The following is a 19,677-nucleotide window of genomic DNA, read 5'->3' on the forward strand; positions in this document are numbered from 1 at the left end:
AGGTATCTATTGAATTATATCTGAATGGATATATTAATTAGATGGATTAGATTGGATTGGATTGGATTGGATTGGATTGGATTGGATTGGATTGGATTGGATTGGATTAGATTGGATTGGATTGGATTGGATTGGATTGGATTAGATTGGATTGGATTAATTCAACTCAGATCAAATTTGTTTTGTTTTGTTTTATTAATGATTTTATTCTGTATTTGTATACCTATGATTGATAAGCGAATCTTTCTTTCTTTCTTTCTTTCTTTCTTTCTTTCTTTCTTTCTTTCTTTCTTTTCATCTACTGTATCTCTGTATCTACATAAATCTACCCCACTAAGGTTAAATCAAATACCTAGATCCATACTCGTGCATACAACCTTTTCACCAATCCTTTCCTTTCCTTTCCTTTACTTTTACTCACCCTCTACAAATCATTAATGTACAAAAACTTTCTGCGCATCACAATATTAAGGAATTTGGCATTTGGGAAAGAGCGATTTGGATTTAAGTACTGCGACGTAAGGAAGAGTGGGTTACGGAGTGGGTTACAGAATCGCATGAGAAGTACGTCTTGTGATCTTGATTTTGATCTTGATTTTGGTCTTGGATTGGGATCTGGACTGGAACTTGGGGTGTGTGATTGTAATCGTGGGATTGTGGGGTTGTATACGCATTTGTGGAGGGAAAGGGAAAGGGAAAGGGAAAGGGAAAGAGAAAGGGAAAGAGAAGAGAGGCTTCTTGGGAAAATGGAGAATGTAAGTGTGAGGGATGGGGCGAGAGTGGTGGGAGAGGGAGAGGGAGAGGCGGTGGAGATGGAGATGGGAGGAGGGGGGGATGCGAGGGGTGGAAAGGGTGGGAAGGGTGGGAGAGGGGGGATGAGAAAGGGAAAGGGAAGAGGTGGTGCTAGTGCTGGTGCTGGTACTGGTACTGGGGGGAATGAAAAAAATAGAGAAATACTTGTTAGTAAGGCGTTGTCGAAGTTGTTGAGACATGCGGCGGAGAGTGAGGGGGTGAGGTTGGATGGGGAGGGGTTTGCTAGGTTGGATTTGGTGGTGAGTTTTTGTTTTTCTTTTCTTTTTTTTTGGTTCTTGGTCTTCTGTTTTTTTGTTTTGTTTTTTTTGGTGGTGGTGGTGGGGGCGGGGGGGTTGATAGGGAGAGTTGAAGGGGAGAATAGGAAGGTATCGTATGGGGAGATGGAGGAAGAGAAGAAGGAGGAGAAAAATCACGTGGAAATTCTCAATTTCCATCAACATAACATAACTCATCACATATAATCTCCATGAACCCAGCAGCTCACAAATGTCACAGATGCAATGGCCTCGTCTCAAATCTCTCAAACCTACCTTTGCCGATATCCGCACCGCCGTCACCGATAACGCCAAGCAGCGTTTCTCTATGAAACCCAATCCATCCCTTCCCGAACCGCCTTCTCCTTCTTCCGAAAATCCAGAACATTGGATGATCCGTGCTAATCAGGGACATTCCATCGCGATTGATTCCGCGGCGCTACTGGTCCCCATCACGCTCGAAGCGGGGAATGTACCGGAAACATGTGTGCATGGGACTTATTTTGCTTTTTACGACGAGATTGTCAACAGTGGAGGATTGAAGAAGATGGGGAGGAATCATGTACATTTTGGGGCGGGGGTTCCGGAAGATGGGGGGGTGGTGAGTGGGATGAGGGGAGATGCAGAGGTGTTGATATATGTGGATGTGAAGAGGTGTTTGGTGGAGGAACCGCAGATGAAGTGGTGGGTTAGTGAGAATGGGGTGGTTTTGACGGAGGGGGATAAAGAAGGGGTGGTGGGAACGAGGTTTTGGAAAAGGGTTGAGGGGAGGAGGGAGGGGGGTTTGTTGTGGGTGGATGGGGTGAAAGTGGCGGATTTGGAGGAGGAATTGAGGAATAGGAAGGCGCCGATGGGGAAGGGTGGGAGAGGTGGTGGTGGTGGTAGAGGTAGAGGTGGAAGGGGTGGAGGAAGAGGAAGGGGAAAGGAAGGGAGGGAAAAGGAAGGGAGGGGCGGAAGAGGTGGTGGTAGAGGAGGTCAAAGCTCCGATGGAAATACAGAGATTAGTATTGAAGAAACAAAGCCTGTAGAGGAGGAGAGTTAACGAGATTACTCTACATTGAACAAATCCAATATAACTCCAAAAGTTACTCATACATTCATTTCACATCCCTATTATGCAATGATAATATATATGTATAATAATATAGTCATACTAATAATAATAGTCGCAGCTTCTAATATTTTATCACATTACTTATCTATATATAGATATCTTCTACAAGTAATATGTACGAGGTGGTCTCGATGGTACGAGAAACGATAAATGAGTTAGATAGTAGTACTGACCTTGCAGGTAAACATACATACATATACACATCAAGTCTTTGAAAGGGGAGATTCATAGATGGTCGAGAATATGATGAGATAATGTAGTGTAGCAATCGATATACGAAAATTAAAACTTGACTTTACGTTCTGGAACTCAAGCGGACCTCGTATCTAAGTATTGGTCTTATTATTATGTATATATATATACATATATCCTCATATATACCCCTATCTGCCCATCACTACTCCCTTCTCTCTATTACTCCCTCCGCCCTCCTGTCCCCTCGCTTCCCTCCATCTCCATCTCCACCTCCACCTCCCATCAACTTCCCACTCCCCACTCCACTCCCCTCCTCATCAAAAAACCAAGCACCATCCATCCGTCCACACATCGCCATCCTTTCAAAAAATCGCCCAAGTTTCATCTCTACGACTCAACACCATGTATCTTACATAAACATCTATAAATACCTATCTCCACGAACCCATCCTCCCCTCGAAAAATATCCCCCATATCGTACAAAACTATCGATACACGATCAAAGCCCACACTCATCCGATTCTCCTCGTATATCACTGGTGAAACATTCCAGCCAACTACCCATTCGTCCCGCTTTGACAAATGATAGATCCATAGCGTGGTATTCGCGGGTGGGAGATGTGAAATTCTACAGCACAGACGTGGGGATTGTGAGGACGCAGGGGAGAAGCAAGTGGACGCAAGCGAATGAGATGCAAGATTGGGCATTGGAGGACACACGGTAGGAGAGAGATTTGAGGAAAGGCTGTGGTGGCAATGGCAATGGAGATTACCGGTATGCATAAACAATACTCGTAGGGAGTCGACGAAAACAAAAAGCAAAAAGCAAAATGTCAAAGCGGCACACGTCAACATCCATTGTCCCGAGGATAATTTGCTATCTACTCGTAGCGAGGCTCCAAAAACGAATCAACTTGGAACTATCTCATCATTCGATCAAGATGAAGATTTCGATGCATCACCTACATGAGATCCCCGATTTCATTCATCTCGAATTCAGGGTCCTATCAAAACCACACTCCTCACAGGATGTTGTCCCTAAAACATTCGTCACTAAACTAAGCATACCACTAGTTGCCGATCATTCACCTCACCGGATCCAGAATTTATGCTTCCCGGCTTGATGCAAAAATGTTGATCATTGCGTCACGGTCTTCACAAAAAAAAAAGAAAAGAGAGTACATCTCACGATGTGAAACAATTGATACTCGTCATTCCACTGAGAAACAAAGTTCAAGATTGTGTGGAAGCTACATATGGAAGATGGAAAAAGGAAGAGGGGTATTTGAGCGGCGTCATCTTGAGGCTTTTGTAGATAAGCCCAAGTTTTGAGATCAAAAGTATCTGCGGATGTCGATGTGAATACACATAGGCGTGGCCGTTTCGATGGCTTTGTGATGTTGATATTAATTCTCGTTGAAGTGTACTTGTAGTTTCTCGAGCAACCACTTTCATTACTACGACATGAATCCCCAGCTCAGTGACATTTCGGATACTCTATTACATACCTATGCCCTCAATTCAAAATCCAATGCACGTACTTCGACTCTACAATTAGATAGATATTACCCATCGGGTATATCCTTGCCTTGAACTTTTTTCAGATTCAAGATTCTTAATTTCCGATCCCCACATCATCTCGAGACCTACTTAATCTCAAGACTCAAGAGCGAAAAGGTGCGTCTAAGCACAAGAAATCACGCTAATTGATATCTCGCGAACCGCTTGGTCCCTTTCCCGTCGGTACCGAAGCGACCGAACTTGTCAACTTGAGTCCTGGGTTAGGATTGCACTGGCAACTACTGGTCCTCAAGTTTGCTCGAGTTCTCAGACATTTTGACCAATTAGATGGACAGCCGTATTGGCAACTTGGTTGCAGCGAGGATTTCGTTTAGAGACCTAGTTCCAGATGATACTCAGATGTCAGTAGTAGCGCAGCTGGTGCTTTTGCAAAACTAAATGCAATGACGTAGTCAGGCTTCAAATGGCTTTAGATCCAAATCCATTTGCGTCCATATGATATCAAAATCATCCCATCAACGATGAAGCGAAACCCAAATGTATGTACAGAAAAACGTATATCAATCTGAAAGAAAGCTCAACCAATGATATATAAGTCAAGTCTGTGCTTACAGATCAGCCAAACTAATAGCATCTCAAGCCTCGCTTTAGGTCAAAACTTTAACGCTTGGGGGCCGTGACCATGGAATTATCCCATCTCAACCCCTCGAAAAGTCAAGTACATGCAAGCCACGCACGAATGTTCATTGTCTACAAAGTCCGTGAAGCTTCATCTTACGTGGCGAAAAAACCAGAATGTGCTGAAAATTAAAATTACGGAGGCTCGTAGCACGGCAGGATGCTTTTCGTATTACAATTGGTAGTCTGTCAGACCGTAAACAAAGTTATTCATATTGACTCTCGCGTCCCCCTCGTATGAATCTTCAAAACTTTTCCTTGTTGTAAAGAAATCGAAGAAACCATTCGCAACCTTCCTTTTCCCCATTTTAATTTTGCTCTAATCTGGAATTGAGCTTTCTTTTCAAATCTTATAATTCATTTGATATGTTTCTCCACTTTACACAATACGCCCTATCCTAAGAATCATTGAGGCTTTTGGGCAGAATCCAGCTTGACCCTATTAAGCCACTGAAGATCGCTTTCGTCATTTAGGTGGAAGATCTTGATCGTAATATTTTCGATATGGCTTTTTCGATTTCTGAGATGCCATATCTTTCTTCTATACCCGTGATTCCAAAACATGATCGAAAGATATATGGCATGACTTCCATAAATGAGGAACATATACCTACAGACGACACTCCAGCTTCACCCAAAGAAAATTGGCCACTGGGCCCAGAAACAAATACACATCGAAGAAACAAATCCAGTATGAATGTGTTGACGGCAAACGGTATGGGTATCAAAAAGTGGGAGGGAAAGTCGCGAAGGTCAATCGAGTGGGATGGCTTGAGGAGGGTATGTCTGTGATTGTAGTTCTTGATCAGCAACATTCTGACGTTGTTTAGGACCCTGAATTATGGTATCCGGAGGGGGATTGCCTAGTTTATTTGTATGGTCGAGGACAATCTATGAGAGGTCCAGCATTTCGGGTACCACTGAATGTACTGGTTGACGCGAAATGCCAACCACTTTTGGATGCATTTATGTCGAAGGATCTTAACGGCTCACCAACCTTAGACATTAGTGAGGTTCTGGATGAATATTATTCGGGTGCCAGTGATTCTGATTACGTTGAGCTGTACATTCCAGCTCCTGTCATGGCAGAACGAGGAGAGGCTTTCCTCTACCACACCGCAACCCGAAATTTCTTTGCGTGGGTTTTCAAGAAGTCCTTGGTCGGACAGGATTTAGGCAGTGCATTGGTTGGACTTCTCAATAGCATGTCTCAGTTCAGATCAGCTGATGCCAACAACGTGGATGATATCGTAGCCTATATCGATGGAGAGGGATATGCAGATATGAGGAATACACCAGATCATGCCCTTGGAATCATGTATTTTGCAGAGCATTTCCATTTCAAAGATATGTGGATAGATGCACTTGCGCACTGTGCTGGGATGTGCGAGAAACTCCACAACAGTCCTGGTTTCGAGGTATGTGTATATCATCATAACGTGTGCCAGGAGCCGCAGTACCTAATTCCTGTATAGTCATTGAGTCGACAGGATCGAGTTTTCATATCCCGAGCAAGACTAGAAATGGACCTTCGACTCGATACATGTGGGAAAATGCTAAGTGGATTCCTCACAGAAGAACTTGCCGACACATATTTGCAGCTTAGCCCCGATGCTCAAATTCACCTCGAAAAGTTTAGAGATTTCCTACAAAGATATTATACTGCAAAGCTTGGATCTTATCCATCGTTAGCATCGAGATCAGGAAGCGGAGCTTTCTCCAAGAGTCTCTTCAAACAAATGCGATCCGAATTTCAAAAATTGTATGAGTTTCTAGCAGACTCTAGTATGACAACAGGAACCACAAGCACTAGTAACGAAGAATTAGATGTACTGCGTGCAGTCATGACATTCGACAGGCGATATCAGATCGAACCATTGCCCTATTCTCTACCACTGCTTCCAGATGATGATGCAAAACCATCTACCAAACCATTAAGCAAACGATTGACTTTTACGACGAAAATGTTTCCGAAAAGTGACAAAAGTCACAATGATTCTGGCATGAATTCAATGGGCGCTCTCGACAAGGCCACAAATCGACAGAATCTGCGGCTAACTGACTGTACGCTTGTTCGTGCTTACCGGGGGTTTGAAAAAGAATGTGCCGCCCAAGCTAATTCCAAGATGGCAGCAGCGGAAAAGATCTCCCAGGCGGAAGGCCGCAAGATTCGTTGGATTTTGATCTATTCTTCTCTTCAAATACTCATTCAAGCGACGAAGGTACCAGATCAAGTGCGCGCTACCCAAAATGTAGCTTATAATATTTCCATTCGCATTGGTGAATGTCCACCGTGGAATGACCGACGTTCTTGTTATAATTTGATTCGCACGCAAAGTGCTCAAGCAAACAGAGACTACCGAAACTCCCTAATCAGATCGAACCCTTCTAGTGCTGGACAAACACCAGTTGATGTCATAGCTGCTTTCAATGATTATCTCGTCCAAAGAAAGCAATCTGCTCTGTCGCGAACGGCCGAAAGTGCAGTCGACACCACATTATCAATCAAGAGCATAATTACAAAAGCCAATGCCGGTAATGCCTTGACGATAATGCCAGAACTTCAACATCCTAGCCCACGAAGAAACGCACATCATGAAATTTTAATCGAGGGATATGGTCATGGCTTGGAGGACGGCCTTGCCGATGATCCAATGACGAAAGATACCAAGGAAGAATATGATTGCTACAGAAAGCAATCCTCGTCTACCACTTCATCGATCGACGCATCATCACAATGGTCTCGTTCCTCACACGATCAAGAAGGGACAAATTTTGAGGCTTCTGATATCGATTCCCCTAGAACGAGCGGTTCATTTACATCTGATGATCGGCGAGGTTCAATTTCTTCGGTCTATTCAGACGACGAATCGCTGGAGCAGCCATTTTCATTTGAACAATTGCACAAACCAAGGCCGGTTAGTACATACTCTGTGAGTATATACGAAGAGGATTTGATAGCAGAAGGGGTTTTACCTGATCCATTATTCTCACCAAGAACATTCGGAAAAAAGCAGGTAGGACCTCCGCCTCTCTTCATCTCGAAACCTACGCAAAGGAGAGTAAGTATCTTGAGTCAGAAGCTTGACAAGCATGCCAGCGTTGGTAGCGTAATGGTGATGAATGAGGAATTGGCTGCTTATCTCAAGGTTAGAGAGCCTGACTGGTGATTGATATTGAATATTTTGTTTTGGCTGTTGGAATACCCAAGCACATTTCTTTAAACATTTGTTACGGCGGTTGGTTTCTGAGGGCTTGCGTGTCAAAGGTGGAGTTTCTGGAGGATCAAAATAGGCACTGCTCGGTTTGAAGCTGTGCATTCTGAATATGTCGTATAATTATAATGTAATCAAAATATTTTATTCCAAGAATTCGTAACCATTTTCTTCGGTGCAAGATTTGCTTGAGAGATATCACTGTTTTGTTTAAGTAGGAGTGTTTAGACGTCGTCCTGTGATACAGATGAGAAACACCGCGTGATTAGAGTATTCGAAATCCCCTCTCATGCTTGAGAGAAATAACATGATCTTCATGAATAACATGAGTAATATGAGTAATATGTTAGCTCTTTCCTCTTTCCTCTTTCCTCTTGCCTCATCATCGGAATATTGATCTCCCGACCCCCTGTCCAACGACAGTGCACTTACTATGAGAGCATCAGGACTTGATATAATATATATTGAGAAACAATAGAAATGATTGTAGGTATATCATTCGGGAAAATCTATATATGCAGCCAGATTCCTAGACTCCTTTCGCCGATGCAATCTTCCTCAACCTGCATTAAGTTGGGTTCCTCTGCGGTCTTACATACATCTATCTATCTATGGGTAGTTTCTGAAATCTACATTTCTCCAAAAAGTAGATGGTGACACGCTTTTAATAACAAATGGGGTATCGTGTCTGTATTCTGCCTCCTTCATCCGTTTCCGGCCATAATTTCCCAGCATTTATTGGCCTTTCTTTGCAAAACCATTGACCTTCCGAGTGTTCTTGACCTGGTCGAGCTCTGTGAAGGTTCGCGCGATAGTACGTACCGAATCGACGAGGAGCACTGTAGTAAAACAATCAGTGCTGGCATTTTTGGCGGAACAAGTTTGACTTACTGCCTGGAAAGACCATCCAGAGGAAATTCATGAAGAAATAGTAAAACCAAAAGTATAGAAATTCTGGTCTGGAATAATTGACTTCTTTGTGATAATAATCAAAAGTGTGAGTCGCATAATAAAGGACAAGTCCGTAGATTTGTCCTACAGTTACAATGATCTGTAGGGGGTGTCGAAGTGGATGTCGAGTTGCGATAAAGGCTGCAACGGTAAAGCACATAGGTCCCCATAAAAACTGTAGGGAATTCATGAGTATGCCATCTAATGTAGTGAGCTTGCAATCGACTTACCGCTGTTACTGTTTCCATACAGAGGACGAAAGGATCCGATGTCAGATATCGACTGTCGCTAAGGGCGTATTCCTTCCATAGTTGTCCCAACAATTGTTGGTCTTTGATGATTTTGGTGTGATGGAGCGAAAAGTATCCTAGGAGGATGTAATTAGCCACTTTCTGGTGTAAATTGACTCGTTATCGCATACCTTCGAAAAAGAGGTGGATTGCGCCAGCTGTGATAAAGGTTAGGAGACTGTGTAATGCCGTTGATAAGGAAGACTCACATAAAACCAACCACCATATCGCAGCTTTCTCCGTGCTTGGCAGATGAGGATATGATCTAGCAACAAAGGTGCGAGTACACAAGAACAATACTGCACAAGCACCAAAGAAAATGCTCAGGAGAGTAGGTACAGTCCATTCATTTGCCAGATAGCTAGCTATCTCCATCTCGAGGGGGTAATAGGGATGATTGACGACAACTGCAGCTGCAGACTCAATCGAAGCGTTCTCCATCATAGAAGCCATGTTCCGTAAGAAGATCCAAAAAAGCAATCGAGGATCCAAGTTTGCGCAAGATGAGAGAATAAGAAGAAAGAAGACAGCGAGGAGGAGAAGGGGGAAGATATGAGATAATTGCGAACAGCTAGTAAAGCAGTGAATTTGTAGCCAACACATGGACCAATGCCATGGACAATAATGTTTGCAAAGACATGGAAATTGTACCGCGTCCCCATCAAAAGTCTAAAAGTCTAAAACCCGGTCTGAAGGGTCCTTTCAGGGGTTCAAGCAGGGTTTCTACATAATTTTGGATTCAACTTTTCGTGGACCGGTAGCTTGAATGGGGCAATGCAACGAGGACGGGCTCAGCCAAGTTATTTATTTACTTGGCTATTAGCGCTATGCGTTTACCCCCCAAGTTCCCGAGTATAGATGGACGCAGTAGATGGACGCAGTAGTTGGACAGCATGCCTAGGTCTAGGGAGGTAGATGGAAAGGGACAAGAGAACAGGGAGGAGGAGGGAGAGGAGGAGGGAGAGGAGGAGGGAGAGGAGGAGGAGGAGTAGGAGGAGGAGAAGGAGTAGGAAGGAGTCGTAGGATGAATTTGGAAGTTTTCAAGTATGGTATCCATACAAACAGAGAAACGAGGATAAATCATTGGCGACGAGGTAGATGCACGGAGAATGACGGATGTATGTATGATGTATGATGGTATGATGTATTCCATATAATGTCTCTTTTGGACAGTTGACAACGGATAGATTAATTAATGGTTAATTGTGATTGATTGATTGAATGAATCAATGAAGATCATTCTCTATCTGTTATTCCATGTGCATCTGCATTGTGCTTCCAACATTGTTGTTCGCCCATAGATAATTATTATGGATTCAGTCCTTACTTTTGAAGATCGTGTGTGGATGTTGGAAGAATCATTGCCAGGTAAATTCCCCCACCCAAGGGTTTACTTGTTACATAATCCCCACTCTGGATCCATTTGGTGAGCGAGCCACTTTCCAGAATCATGGTGGAAAATGTGGAAAAGACTTCCACACTTCCAATCTTCCACACATTCACATATCCATGAGCATTATCTGGACCCCCCGGAAAGGCTTACTGGTTTAGGTTTAGCATACTATTATTTTGGAGATTGAGTAGACCAAGTCTATGTTGTGCTGATAATCACATCCAATAGCTTTCTCGTAGATGAACGCGAAAGTTTGGGGGGAGGTTTGATTCGTATTCTAGACTCGTCACCTGCTTCGCCGCACTGTGGAGTAGACCATGGGGTTGGGTGGATAGATAGGAGAATGCAGACAATACATTCATTCAGATTGAGAATTCTCTTGCCTTGAAAGTCTTGAATGCCGTTTAATCGTTTTCTCGTGCCTTCTTTTGGGTTTCTAGCGTCCATAGATTAATGATGGAGTAGCACAACAGCCCCCAAAAGAAGGGCACAAAATCACCATCAACGAAATATGTGCTGAAAGCTCAGAAATCATGTCATTGATCATACAAACGTGGGCCACTCACTGTCTTTGAATGCACATGTACGAAGAGAGAATCATACAAAGGCCATCGAAATTTTCGATTGTTGCATTTCCCACCACAGAGTTGTGGCGTCAGGGGCCCCTCAATATAAGCAGGGGGTACTCCTTTGCGAGATCGCATGGCATGTCAATCAAACCGCTCTCCGCGACTCAAGGGTATTAGGTTTTGCGAAAATGGAAGGTATCGTCGAGCTCCTCACTCCCATCGCTCATGTCCATGTATGTGTTATCATTGTCAGCGGTATCATCCGCGTTGACGCGTTTAAAATGTCGCTTGCCATCACCTTCAACGAGGTTCAAGGGCGACTCTTGTGTTTGACCGTAAATATCGACTCCTCTTGCCTCCGATTCATGCCAAGGGACCATTTCGGTATCCTCTAGCTTAGACAATGATAAGAGAATGCAGTCTTGCGAATCGCTAAAGAAAATGGAAGGAGATACAGATGCTACGTTGAGCCACTTGATGATTGACTTTCCAATGATTTTACCCTCGGGCATTTGCATTCCAAAATTAACAATTCTTGGAGCCTCCCAAGATGGGTCCCATAATTGAATTCGGCCCTTGTTCTCTTCGCCCTCGCATCTAATCATCAAAAGTTCGTTGACACTGGGATGGAAAGTCACCCTAGCTACCGGAGAGTGCATTATCAACAGTGCTCTGAGTGATCGAGACCCAACATCCCAAACCCAGACTGCTGATGGCATTTCCTCAACCTTGGTTGCTAGTAGTGTGCCAGAAATATCGAAGGTCATCATATTGGTGCCAGTCTTTGGCTCTGCAGTTGGAATGGCAGTTGCTTCTGGGGGTAATGTCGGCTGTTTTCCTCGAACGAATTCTCGAGTGAAACCTCCATTGGGAGATGGCGAAAATTGTTCATTCCAAATCTGAGAAGTTAGGGTTCGTTGTCTTGGGGTAGAAGGTAGGTTGACGTACGTGTAGCGTATCTGTAGGGTTTACAGAAGGTATGTGGGATAACAACATAGATTCTGAGAACGCTGGAGCAGCCAACAACACAACTCTTCGACTGAAATCGGAAATAGCAATGTGTGTCCCTGTTGGGCTCCATTCGATCATTTTAATTCCGGCACCTAAAGTAATATCCTTTTCTTCCTCGAGGATCGGGGTCGGGCCATTCCAAACCTTATACAAGTGACCATCGGCTGTATAAAGCAGTAATTTATGGCCTTGGCTAGCAGATTCGCATATTGTTATCCATTTTCCATCTGGGCTCCAAGTTATCTCTTGGGTGTCGATCGTTTCTGGTAGCCATGATCTTATAACCTCCAAGCTTCCCGATTTGTGTATACTGATCACGTCTTTGCCACCAATTCTCGTCAATAGAGCCAAGTTTCCGGATCGCGGACGGTGTGAGAATCCTTTCGCAGCAGTAGCAGGAGTGAAGAGCTTGGGAGAGGTAATATCCACTGACTTCGAAGTGGCCAGATTGAAGATGGTCAACTTCAAACCGAAATCTGAAAAGATACAGACTTCATCGTCGTTTCCTCCAAATGAAATGTAGGTCGATTTCGTAGTTCCTGAGGTCGGACTTGTAATTTTGGCTGAGAAGCGATTGTCACTTGGGGAAAATATGCGAATGACATCCGCAGACGCTGCAAGTAGGCGATTGGAAGAGTATGACCATATGAATGAGGTTATTGAGGCTGTGAGTTCAGGTGGAAGTGATATGGAGCGTATTATTTCAAGGGAGCGCGTCTCTCTGAATTGAAGTGCCGATGGCAGAATAGTCGCAATATATACTCCATTGGGACTCGGAAGAGATTGATTTGATGCTAAGATATATATTCGTATTAATATATGCCTTACAAGACAGGAGTAATTCAACTTTAGACTTACATTTGAGAGGACGAGAGAATCGCATTGTGAACTGAATAGAGTTGAGTGCACCTTTGGTTTCTAACTTTCTACCTACTACCTACTACCTACTAATACCAAATACTACCTAAGCTCAAGCTTTGCACAATACCTAGAGATCTGCGGAAGTCCCGCACACAATACCGGTGCTACCGATAACGATAAGCTTTTGATGAGTCAGCTAGGCTATCGCGCGGCAACTCGGAGAATGGCCGGAAATGGCCGCTGCCCCTCCAGTTACAATTCGTCTTTACAAATCCATATGAGTCTCGACTATGCTGACAGACTAAAATCTTTGCAAAACCTGAGAATTGAAATGATGTGTCACTGCGACGATAAGGAAGCAAGACTATTAATACTCAGGGAGACAGGTATAAGGTCACTCGATGAGCGAAATGATTGAAGAGCATCCAACTGTTCTACGCCACCGGTTATTGAAAGCCCAGAGATATCTTTGATTAAATATATCATCTCGTTCTTTCCAGAATATCTTTAATATAGCGCCTCCTTTCTTCCAAGATGCTATTCTTGAGAAGAGCTTTTCGAGAAAGTACACTCAGAAATGGCAGGCTCAACCTGCTATCTCGGAACGCACACAAAGCACTATCCACTGCTGTTTCCTCAATTCAAGAGCTCCCTCGGCACGATTTACCTTTGCGCGAGGACACTGGGCCATCATTAAGCAAGACGTCAAATAGGAGGGACGAACTCAAAAATGCCAAACCCTTTTCGTCCTTTCTCACAGATAATTTCCAAAGACAGCACGATTATCTTCGAATTTCAATAACAGAAAAATGCAATCTGCGCTGCTTATACTGTATGCCAGAAGAGGGGGTTCCACAATCGCCACAGCCAGATCTTCTTACAACACCAGAAATTGTACTTCTATCGTCTATATTTGTTTCCCAAGGGGTTTCGAAGATTCGTCTTACTGGTGGTGAGCCGACTGTTCGTCGCGATATCTTGCCTCTCATGCAACAGATTGGAGCTTTGCGATCTCATGGTCTGCAGGAGCTCTGTCTTACCACAAATGGATTGAACCTTGCACGAAAGTTGGATAGCATGGTGGAAGCCGGTTTAACTGGAGTTAACTTAAGTTTGGATACCTTAGATCCATGGCAGTTTCAGATTATGACTCGAAGGAAGGGTTTTGAAGCTGTGATGAAAAGTATAGATAAGATACTACATATGAACAAATTAGGTGCTGGCATAAAACTCAAGATCAATTGCGTTGTAATGCGTGGGGTCAATGAAAGAGAAATTATACCATTTGTCGAAATGGGCCGAGATAAAGACGTCGAAGTTAGGTTCATCGAGTATATGCCATTTGACGGCAACAAGTGGAGCCAAGGCAAAATGCTAAGCTACAAAGAAATGCTTGATATCATACGGCAGAAGTACCCGACACTTCGAAAAGTGGCAGATCACAAAAATGACACAAGTAAGACTTACGAGATTCCTGGATTTGTGGGAAAGATGGGGTTTATCACAAGTATGACACACAATTTCTGTGGTACTTGCAACAGATTAAGAATCACGAGTGATGGCAACTTGAAGGTATGCTTATTTGGCAATGCTGAAGTTTCCTTGAGGGATATCTTGAGAAAATCAAATGGCAACCAGCCAATCGACGAGCAAGCCTTTGAGGCAATGAAGCAAATAGAGATGGGTAGGAAACAGGATCTTGGAGATGCGCATAGCCCTCTAGGAAGCTCCTCTAATGAGAGAGAGTTGCTGGAAGTTATTGGCATGGCCGTGAGTCGAAAAAAAGAAAAGCACGCCGGCATGGGCGAATTGGAAAACATGAAAAACAGACCCATGATCTTGATAGGTGGGTAGGTTTTATTTTCGATGGAGATAGGGGCGAACCACACGATGGCATGAAATTATTTGCATATTGGATTGGCGTCAATTCAATACCCTCATGTATTCAATCATTAGTATTTTAAATTTTACATAACTGCAAGTAAGAATCGGCGCTTCTGCAGTATAACACGTGTTTGAGACTGACATTCAATCCAGGTGACAAATACTATCATGGTGCAAAGACACTCTTTCGAAACATGGGAGGTCGGCCGGCAGGTCAATCCCAAAATATCCCTCTAAACCTCCTACCATTTATACCACCTTCTGCTTACGCACGTCTATACTCCAGCAAAGCTACCCCGGCTCAAATGAATAATATTGACAGTGAAATGGGGAAGTCTTCAATGAACAGTGCATCATCAGATTCGACTCCCTCGCAGGCACACAAACTTACCCACCTTACACAATCCGGCGATGCCCACATGGTATCCATTTCCTCCAAACGGCCAACGAAAAGAACTGCTGTTGCAGTTTGCAGTATTCATTTCTCCAACAAAGTAGCCATTCCACTCATCCGTGAGAACCGAGCCGAAAAAGGCGATGTGCTGGGAGTTGCTCGTATCGGAGGAATTATGGGTGCCAAGAGAACTTCTGATTTGATACCTCTCTGTCACCCAGTTGCAATTACACATGTCACCATTGACCTACAGATCTCACACGAGAATATATGGGACACAGAACTTTCATCTCCCGCTCCAAGTACGTCAATTCCATGGTCTGGCACAGGACAAGGCGATGGATATAAATGGCCCTCATCTATTCCGGAATCTGTTCCTTGTAATTCATTTGGAAGCGTGGAGGTCACGGCCACTGTGTCATGCGAGGGAAAAACTGGTGTGGAAATGGAGGCACTTACAGCCGCTTCAACCGCGGCATTGACTATTTACGATATGTGCAAGGCTGTGGATAAGGGGATGCGAGTTGAGGGGTTAAGAGTAGTGAGGAAAGAGGGGGGGAAGAGCGGCACATGGATAGAGGGCGTTCACAATAGTGAGAAGTAGAGTAGGGGTGAGGCTGAGTTAACATGAAAGGACAGCAGAAGACATTAGGCCTAATTGTCTTTTGGAATTTATTTCAAACAAGCCACGGCTCTAACATTCTATATCTATGATTGGCTCTGACAATGGCATGTGCCGCTCAGGAACGTGGAGTGTACGGAGTGTACAACTTATTGTTGTCCTCTGTTAGAGGTCTAAAGTGCTTCAAATTGTCAAAAATGTCGCAGTTCACGTGAATATGGATTTCAGAGGAAGATTGAACGTTTAATTGAACTGTTCCATGACTCAAACCCCAAAAATTATGCATAATCATTCTATTTTGGATATAATCGTATCTGAGTGGCTGATGTGATGTTATTTTTGAGCAATGCTTACTATTCCCTATCCAAATTGGCATTCTGGATCCTCCAATGCTACACAATTTTCTTCTTACTTCAAATCCCAAATCCTCTTTAAAATAAAAATTGAAGAGCAAATTTCCACATCGTTAGCAGTGCAACTCTGATTTACAAAATTTACCTAGCTCTGTAGTACTTCTACCAATAAGATATTCATGTCATTCGAAGTCGCAATTTAATAGTTTTAGCGATCCTATGTTGAGGTAATCTACAGAGTATAGCTACCTCAAGATCCCACAGAATGTAATCTCCCCAGAATCATGACATGCCTTTTTGCGCAGCATGTAACTTTCAAAGCCAAAATCCCATACTGTAGCACTGTCTTTCAGTCATGATACCATTGAAGCCAATGCGTATAACTGGCTGTATCTGCCAGTTTTTGAAACTCTAAGTTCAGCCCAATCTTTCTTTTCTTTCAGCAATCTTGTCTTTGGGAAATTTTCCCTTTACGGTCCTTACCAGTTCATTTTTCTTACATAATTTTTTCGGGGGTTGTAACGTTTTCTTATTCATATACCCATCATGAAGTTCTCACGCGCAGCTGCTCTTTCTCTCCTTTCTGGAATCGGGGCTGCATCTTCAGATGCTAACTGTTCTCCTGTCACAACCACAATCTATCAGCCCACTACTATCACTGTCACAGAACCTTCATTCGTAACATCCACCGTTACTCTTGGGGAAGGTGGAGGGTATGGCGAAGCAGAGGAATCTGGTACAACAATATATCAGACTGTCACACTTGGAGGCGGATCTGCTCCCACACCAGTTACCATCACAGCACCTGCTCAAACTATTACAGCCCCTGCTCAAACAATCACAGTCAACAGTGGAGGAACCGTTATTGGAGGAGTTTCCACTTCCACATCGACATCTCTGAAGGTGTTCAAAACTTCTACCCCTATTATAAGTGGAACGGGATCGCTTATGGGAGCTCAGATCACACCCCTTCCCTCGGCCGGCGCTACCGGAGCCGTCACACAAGTAAACGTGATATCAGGGGTTTCCACAGTCCAAGTCTGTCCTACCGGTGCTACAACTTATGACTGCACAGAGGTTGTTTATGGTTCAGGTGGAGAAATCATTGTAGTTCAGATCATCACTGTTAATGTCACGGTAGATGTCTACGGTGAGGCCAGCACAGTTACAATAACTAAAATCGCCAGCGCTACTTCCACACCTAGTCTCCCACCTACACACTCGGGAAGCCTTCTCGGAACCAAGACCGGCAAAGCGACCTCTACTGGTAAGCCTACAGGACCACCATACTCGTTTGGAAATGGAAGCGAACCTATCTATCCAACGGGAAGTATTAGAACAGGAACTAGCATCTCACACAAACCCACTGGAACCGGAAAGCCAACCAAGCCAACGCACGTTGTCTCAATTGGCCAAAATGGCACTCTCTCTTTCTCTCCTCAATACATTGATGCGGAGGAAGGAGATACCGTGCGCTTCAATTTCTACCCAACTAATCATACCATAACTTCTTGTGATATTGCGGCTCCTTGCGTTATGAATGGTGTCTACGATTCGGGGTTCAAGCCCGTTTTGGCCAAAAACATGACTACATTTGTCGACTTCCCCGTTACAAACGCCACTAACCCACTGTTTTTCTTCAGGTATGTATCGGCCCGTTACAGATTCCATCACTCTCACTAATGTCATCTTAGTCGTCAAAAGAATGAGTGTGAGTCAGGCATGGTGTTTGCTATCAATCCTAAATCGAAAACTCAATATGACGAATTCGTATCTGCTGCCAAGGGTAAGAAGACTACCACTACAAGCCATGCACCGACTGGAACAGCATATTCGACCGGTACGGTTAGAGGCACGGGCCTTCCATATTCTCGCAACGGCACTTACTCATATAGACTTCCATCCGGCAGTGTCCGACCCACATCTGCGCACTCTGAATTGGGCATTAGCGTGACCGGCTCATCAAAAGCACCTTTTCCTACTGGAGGGTCAAATACAACTATTAGCACTGGGACTGGGGTACATCATATCGAGACGGGAACAGGGTTCGCACTACCATCGGGCACTTTTAAACCATCCGGCAGTATCAAACCATCAGGCAGCATTCGCAGCTCCGGTAGTATTAAGCCATCCGGTAGTATCAAACCATCGGGCAGCATTCGCAGCTCTGGGCTTCCACACTCATCGGGTTCCTTCAAACCAACTGGAAGTATTAGCGGCAGTGGCCATGCATCTTCAACGGGAAGCGCGAAGACGACTATCGTCTCAAGCAGCTCATCTTCAATCACAAGCAAAACTAGCTCGTCGTCACACTCGACCACCAGCAGTTCTAGTTCGACCATCACCACTACTTCTTCAATTCACGGTTATGTCCCATACAGCTTCTCTACTCCCGTCGCTTCATATGTCGCTCAACCTTATCGAGCGTAAACTGAAGGTTTGATGGAAGTCATGAGGAGGATTGCATATTTTGAGAGCTAAGAAGCTGAGTGGCGCGGGCGCAGGCGCAGACAGAATTGGATTCGATTGGTGTTACTTTCTTCTTTGGCCCTTGCCCTTGTATTTCGTGTATGCGATATGTAGAATTTATTTCGAAAATACTTTTGTTTATGCTGTACTACCAATTTATGTGTTACTTACCACAATTTTCTCCCATGATTTTACTGTGCATATCCCGGTAATGCTAATTGTTGTCGATTAGGACAGCCACAGACTTCAACTGCCATAAACAAATAGATATGGTCAAATGATATGCATATCCCCAGATCAACTAAAGATCGAAAATCCTATGAATCAAGCAAATGATGTCAACGTTCCTGGTCGCTCAATATCCATCATTTCCCTGATACCTCAATCTTGAACAATATTCGAATGACAAATCGCTCAAATTGTCTGGCAAATAGCAATGATACCAAAATCCTCAAGTAATCAATCTTCAGGTAGTTCAGAGGAAGTGACCGCTCAAGTCGATAGATTGTCGAGTTTAAACCCCCTGAAAATATTCATTCTGGTCCTTCTAGCTGTCCTCGATCAGAATTCAACCCTTGACACTGTGTCTCTCTTCTCAATTGTGTCAAGCCAATGAAACCCTAGCAAAGCCATTTTACATTTGACATGTACTCATATCTATGACTATTGATGGATGACTCTTCAAGGCCTTAATCGCTTCGGACTACATCCTATTGACCGACTCTGATACGTGACTACCCGTAAAATTGTTTCCTAAACTCCATCCCTCCAGAGAGTTCAGGTATGCTGTGTCCCTGCGCGGATGAGAAATCCTCGATACATTCTGTAGGGCTCAAAATCATTGCATCAATAGACGGACAATACATGCCAAGTTCACATCATATCTAATCAAATCGTTTTGGCGTCTTTCATTGGCAAACCATCAATTTGCTACAAGTCAGCCATTTTTGATGCTATACATGTATGCACGCATGCATGCCTGGGGTAGAAATCTTCGATCGATTGTGCTTGTGTTTTCCCTGCATCTTCTCCTACATGCACTTATGTTTCTCCTATCTTTTAAGCTTTTCTAGAAAATCATAGGGATGAT

General features: G+C 43.8%; 6 protein-coding genes across 6 annotated transcripts; 4 read left to right on the plus strand and 2 right to left on the minus strand.

The window, feature by feature from the left end:
* Positions 1–437: 437 nt before the first annotated feature.
* Positions 438–2,109, plus strand: EAE98_001994 (uncharacterized protein; the record flags this gene model as incomplete). The annotated part of the gene is made up of 2 exons (XM_038949613.1): positions 438–1,052; positions 1,309–2,109. The coding sequence occupies 2 exons, from the start codon at positions 438–440 to the stop codon at positions 2,107–2,109; spliced, it is 1,416 nt and encodes a 471-aa protein (XP_038814598.1).
* Positions 2,110–4,546: 2,437 nt separating this feature from the next.
* Positions 4,547–8,082, plus strand: EAE98_001995 (uncharacterized protein). The gene is made up of 3 exons (XM_038949614.1): positions 4,547–5,355; positions 5,406–5,993; positions 6,051–8,082. The coding sequence occupies exons 1-3, from the start codon at positions 5,080–5,082 to the stop codon at positions 7,743–7,745; spliced, it is 2,559 nt and encodes an 852-aa protein (XP_038814599.1). The 5' UTR covers positions 4,547–5,079; the 3' UTR covers positions 7,746–8,082.
* Positions 8,083–8,525: 443 nt separating this feature from the next.
* EAE98_001996 (uncharacterized protein) lies at positions 8,526–9,484 on the minus strand (the record flags this gene model as incomplete). The annotated part of the gene is made up of 5 exons (XM_038949615.1): positions 8,526–8,629; positions 8,682–8,916; positions 8,972–9,108; positions 9,163–9,189; positions 9,241–9,484. 5 exons carry the CDS (start codon positions 9,482–9,484, stop codon positions 8,526–8,528), a joined length of 747 nt encoding a protein of 248 aa, XP_038814600.1.
* Positions 9,485–11,166: 1,682 nt separating this feature from the next.
* EAE98_001997 (uncharacterized protein) lies at positions 11,167–12,887 on the minus strand (the record flags this gene model as incomplete). The annotated part of the gene is made up of 3 exons (XM_038949616.1): positions 11,167–11,892; positions 11,942–12,798; positions 12,863–12,887. 3 exons carry the CDS (start codon positions 12,885–12,887, stop codon positions 11,167–11,169), a joined length of 1,608 nt encoding a protein of 535 aa, XP_038814601.1.
* A 512-nt stretch (positions 12,888–13,399) lies between these two features.
* EAE98_001998 (uncharacterized protein) lies at positions 13,400–15,747 on the plus strand (the record flags this gene model as incomplete). The annotated part of the gene is made up of 2 exons (XM_038949617.1): positions 13,400–14,711; positions 14,903–15,747. 2 exons carry the CDS (start codon positions 13,400–13,402, stop codon positions 15,745–15,747), a joined length of 2,157 nt encoding a protein of 718 aa, XP_038814602.1.
* Positions 15,748–16,585: 838 nt separating this feature from the next.
* EAE98_001999 (uncharacterized protein) lies at positions 16,586–18,675 on the plus strand. Its single transcript, XM_038949618.1, has 2 exons — positions 16,586–17,761; positions 17,813–18,675. The coding sequence occupies exons 1-2, from the start codon at positions 16,665–16,667 to the stop codon at positions 18,546–18,548; spliced, it is 1,833 nt and encodes a 610-aa protein (XP_038814603.1). The 5' UTR covers positions 16,586–16,664; the 3' UTR covers positions 18,549–18,675.
* The last annotated feature ends 1,002 nt before the right edge of the window (positions 18,676–19,677 follow it).

The sequence above is a fragment of the Botrytis deweyae genome (genome assembly GCF_014898535.1).
Source record: "Botrytis deweyae strain B1 chromosome Unknown BDEW_003, whole genome shotgun sequence".
Taxonomy (NCBI): Eukaryota; Fungi; Ascomycota; class Leotiomycetes; order Helotiales; family Sclerotiniaceae; genus Botrytis; species Botrytis deweyae.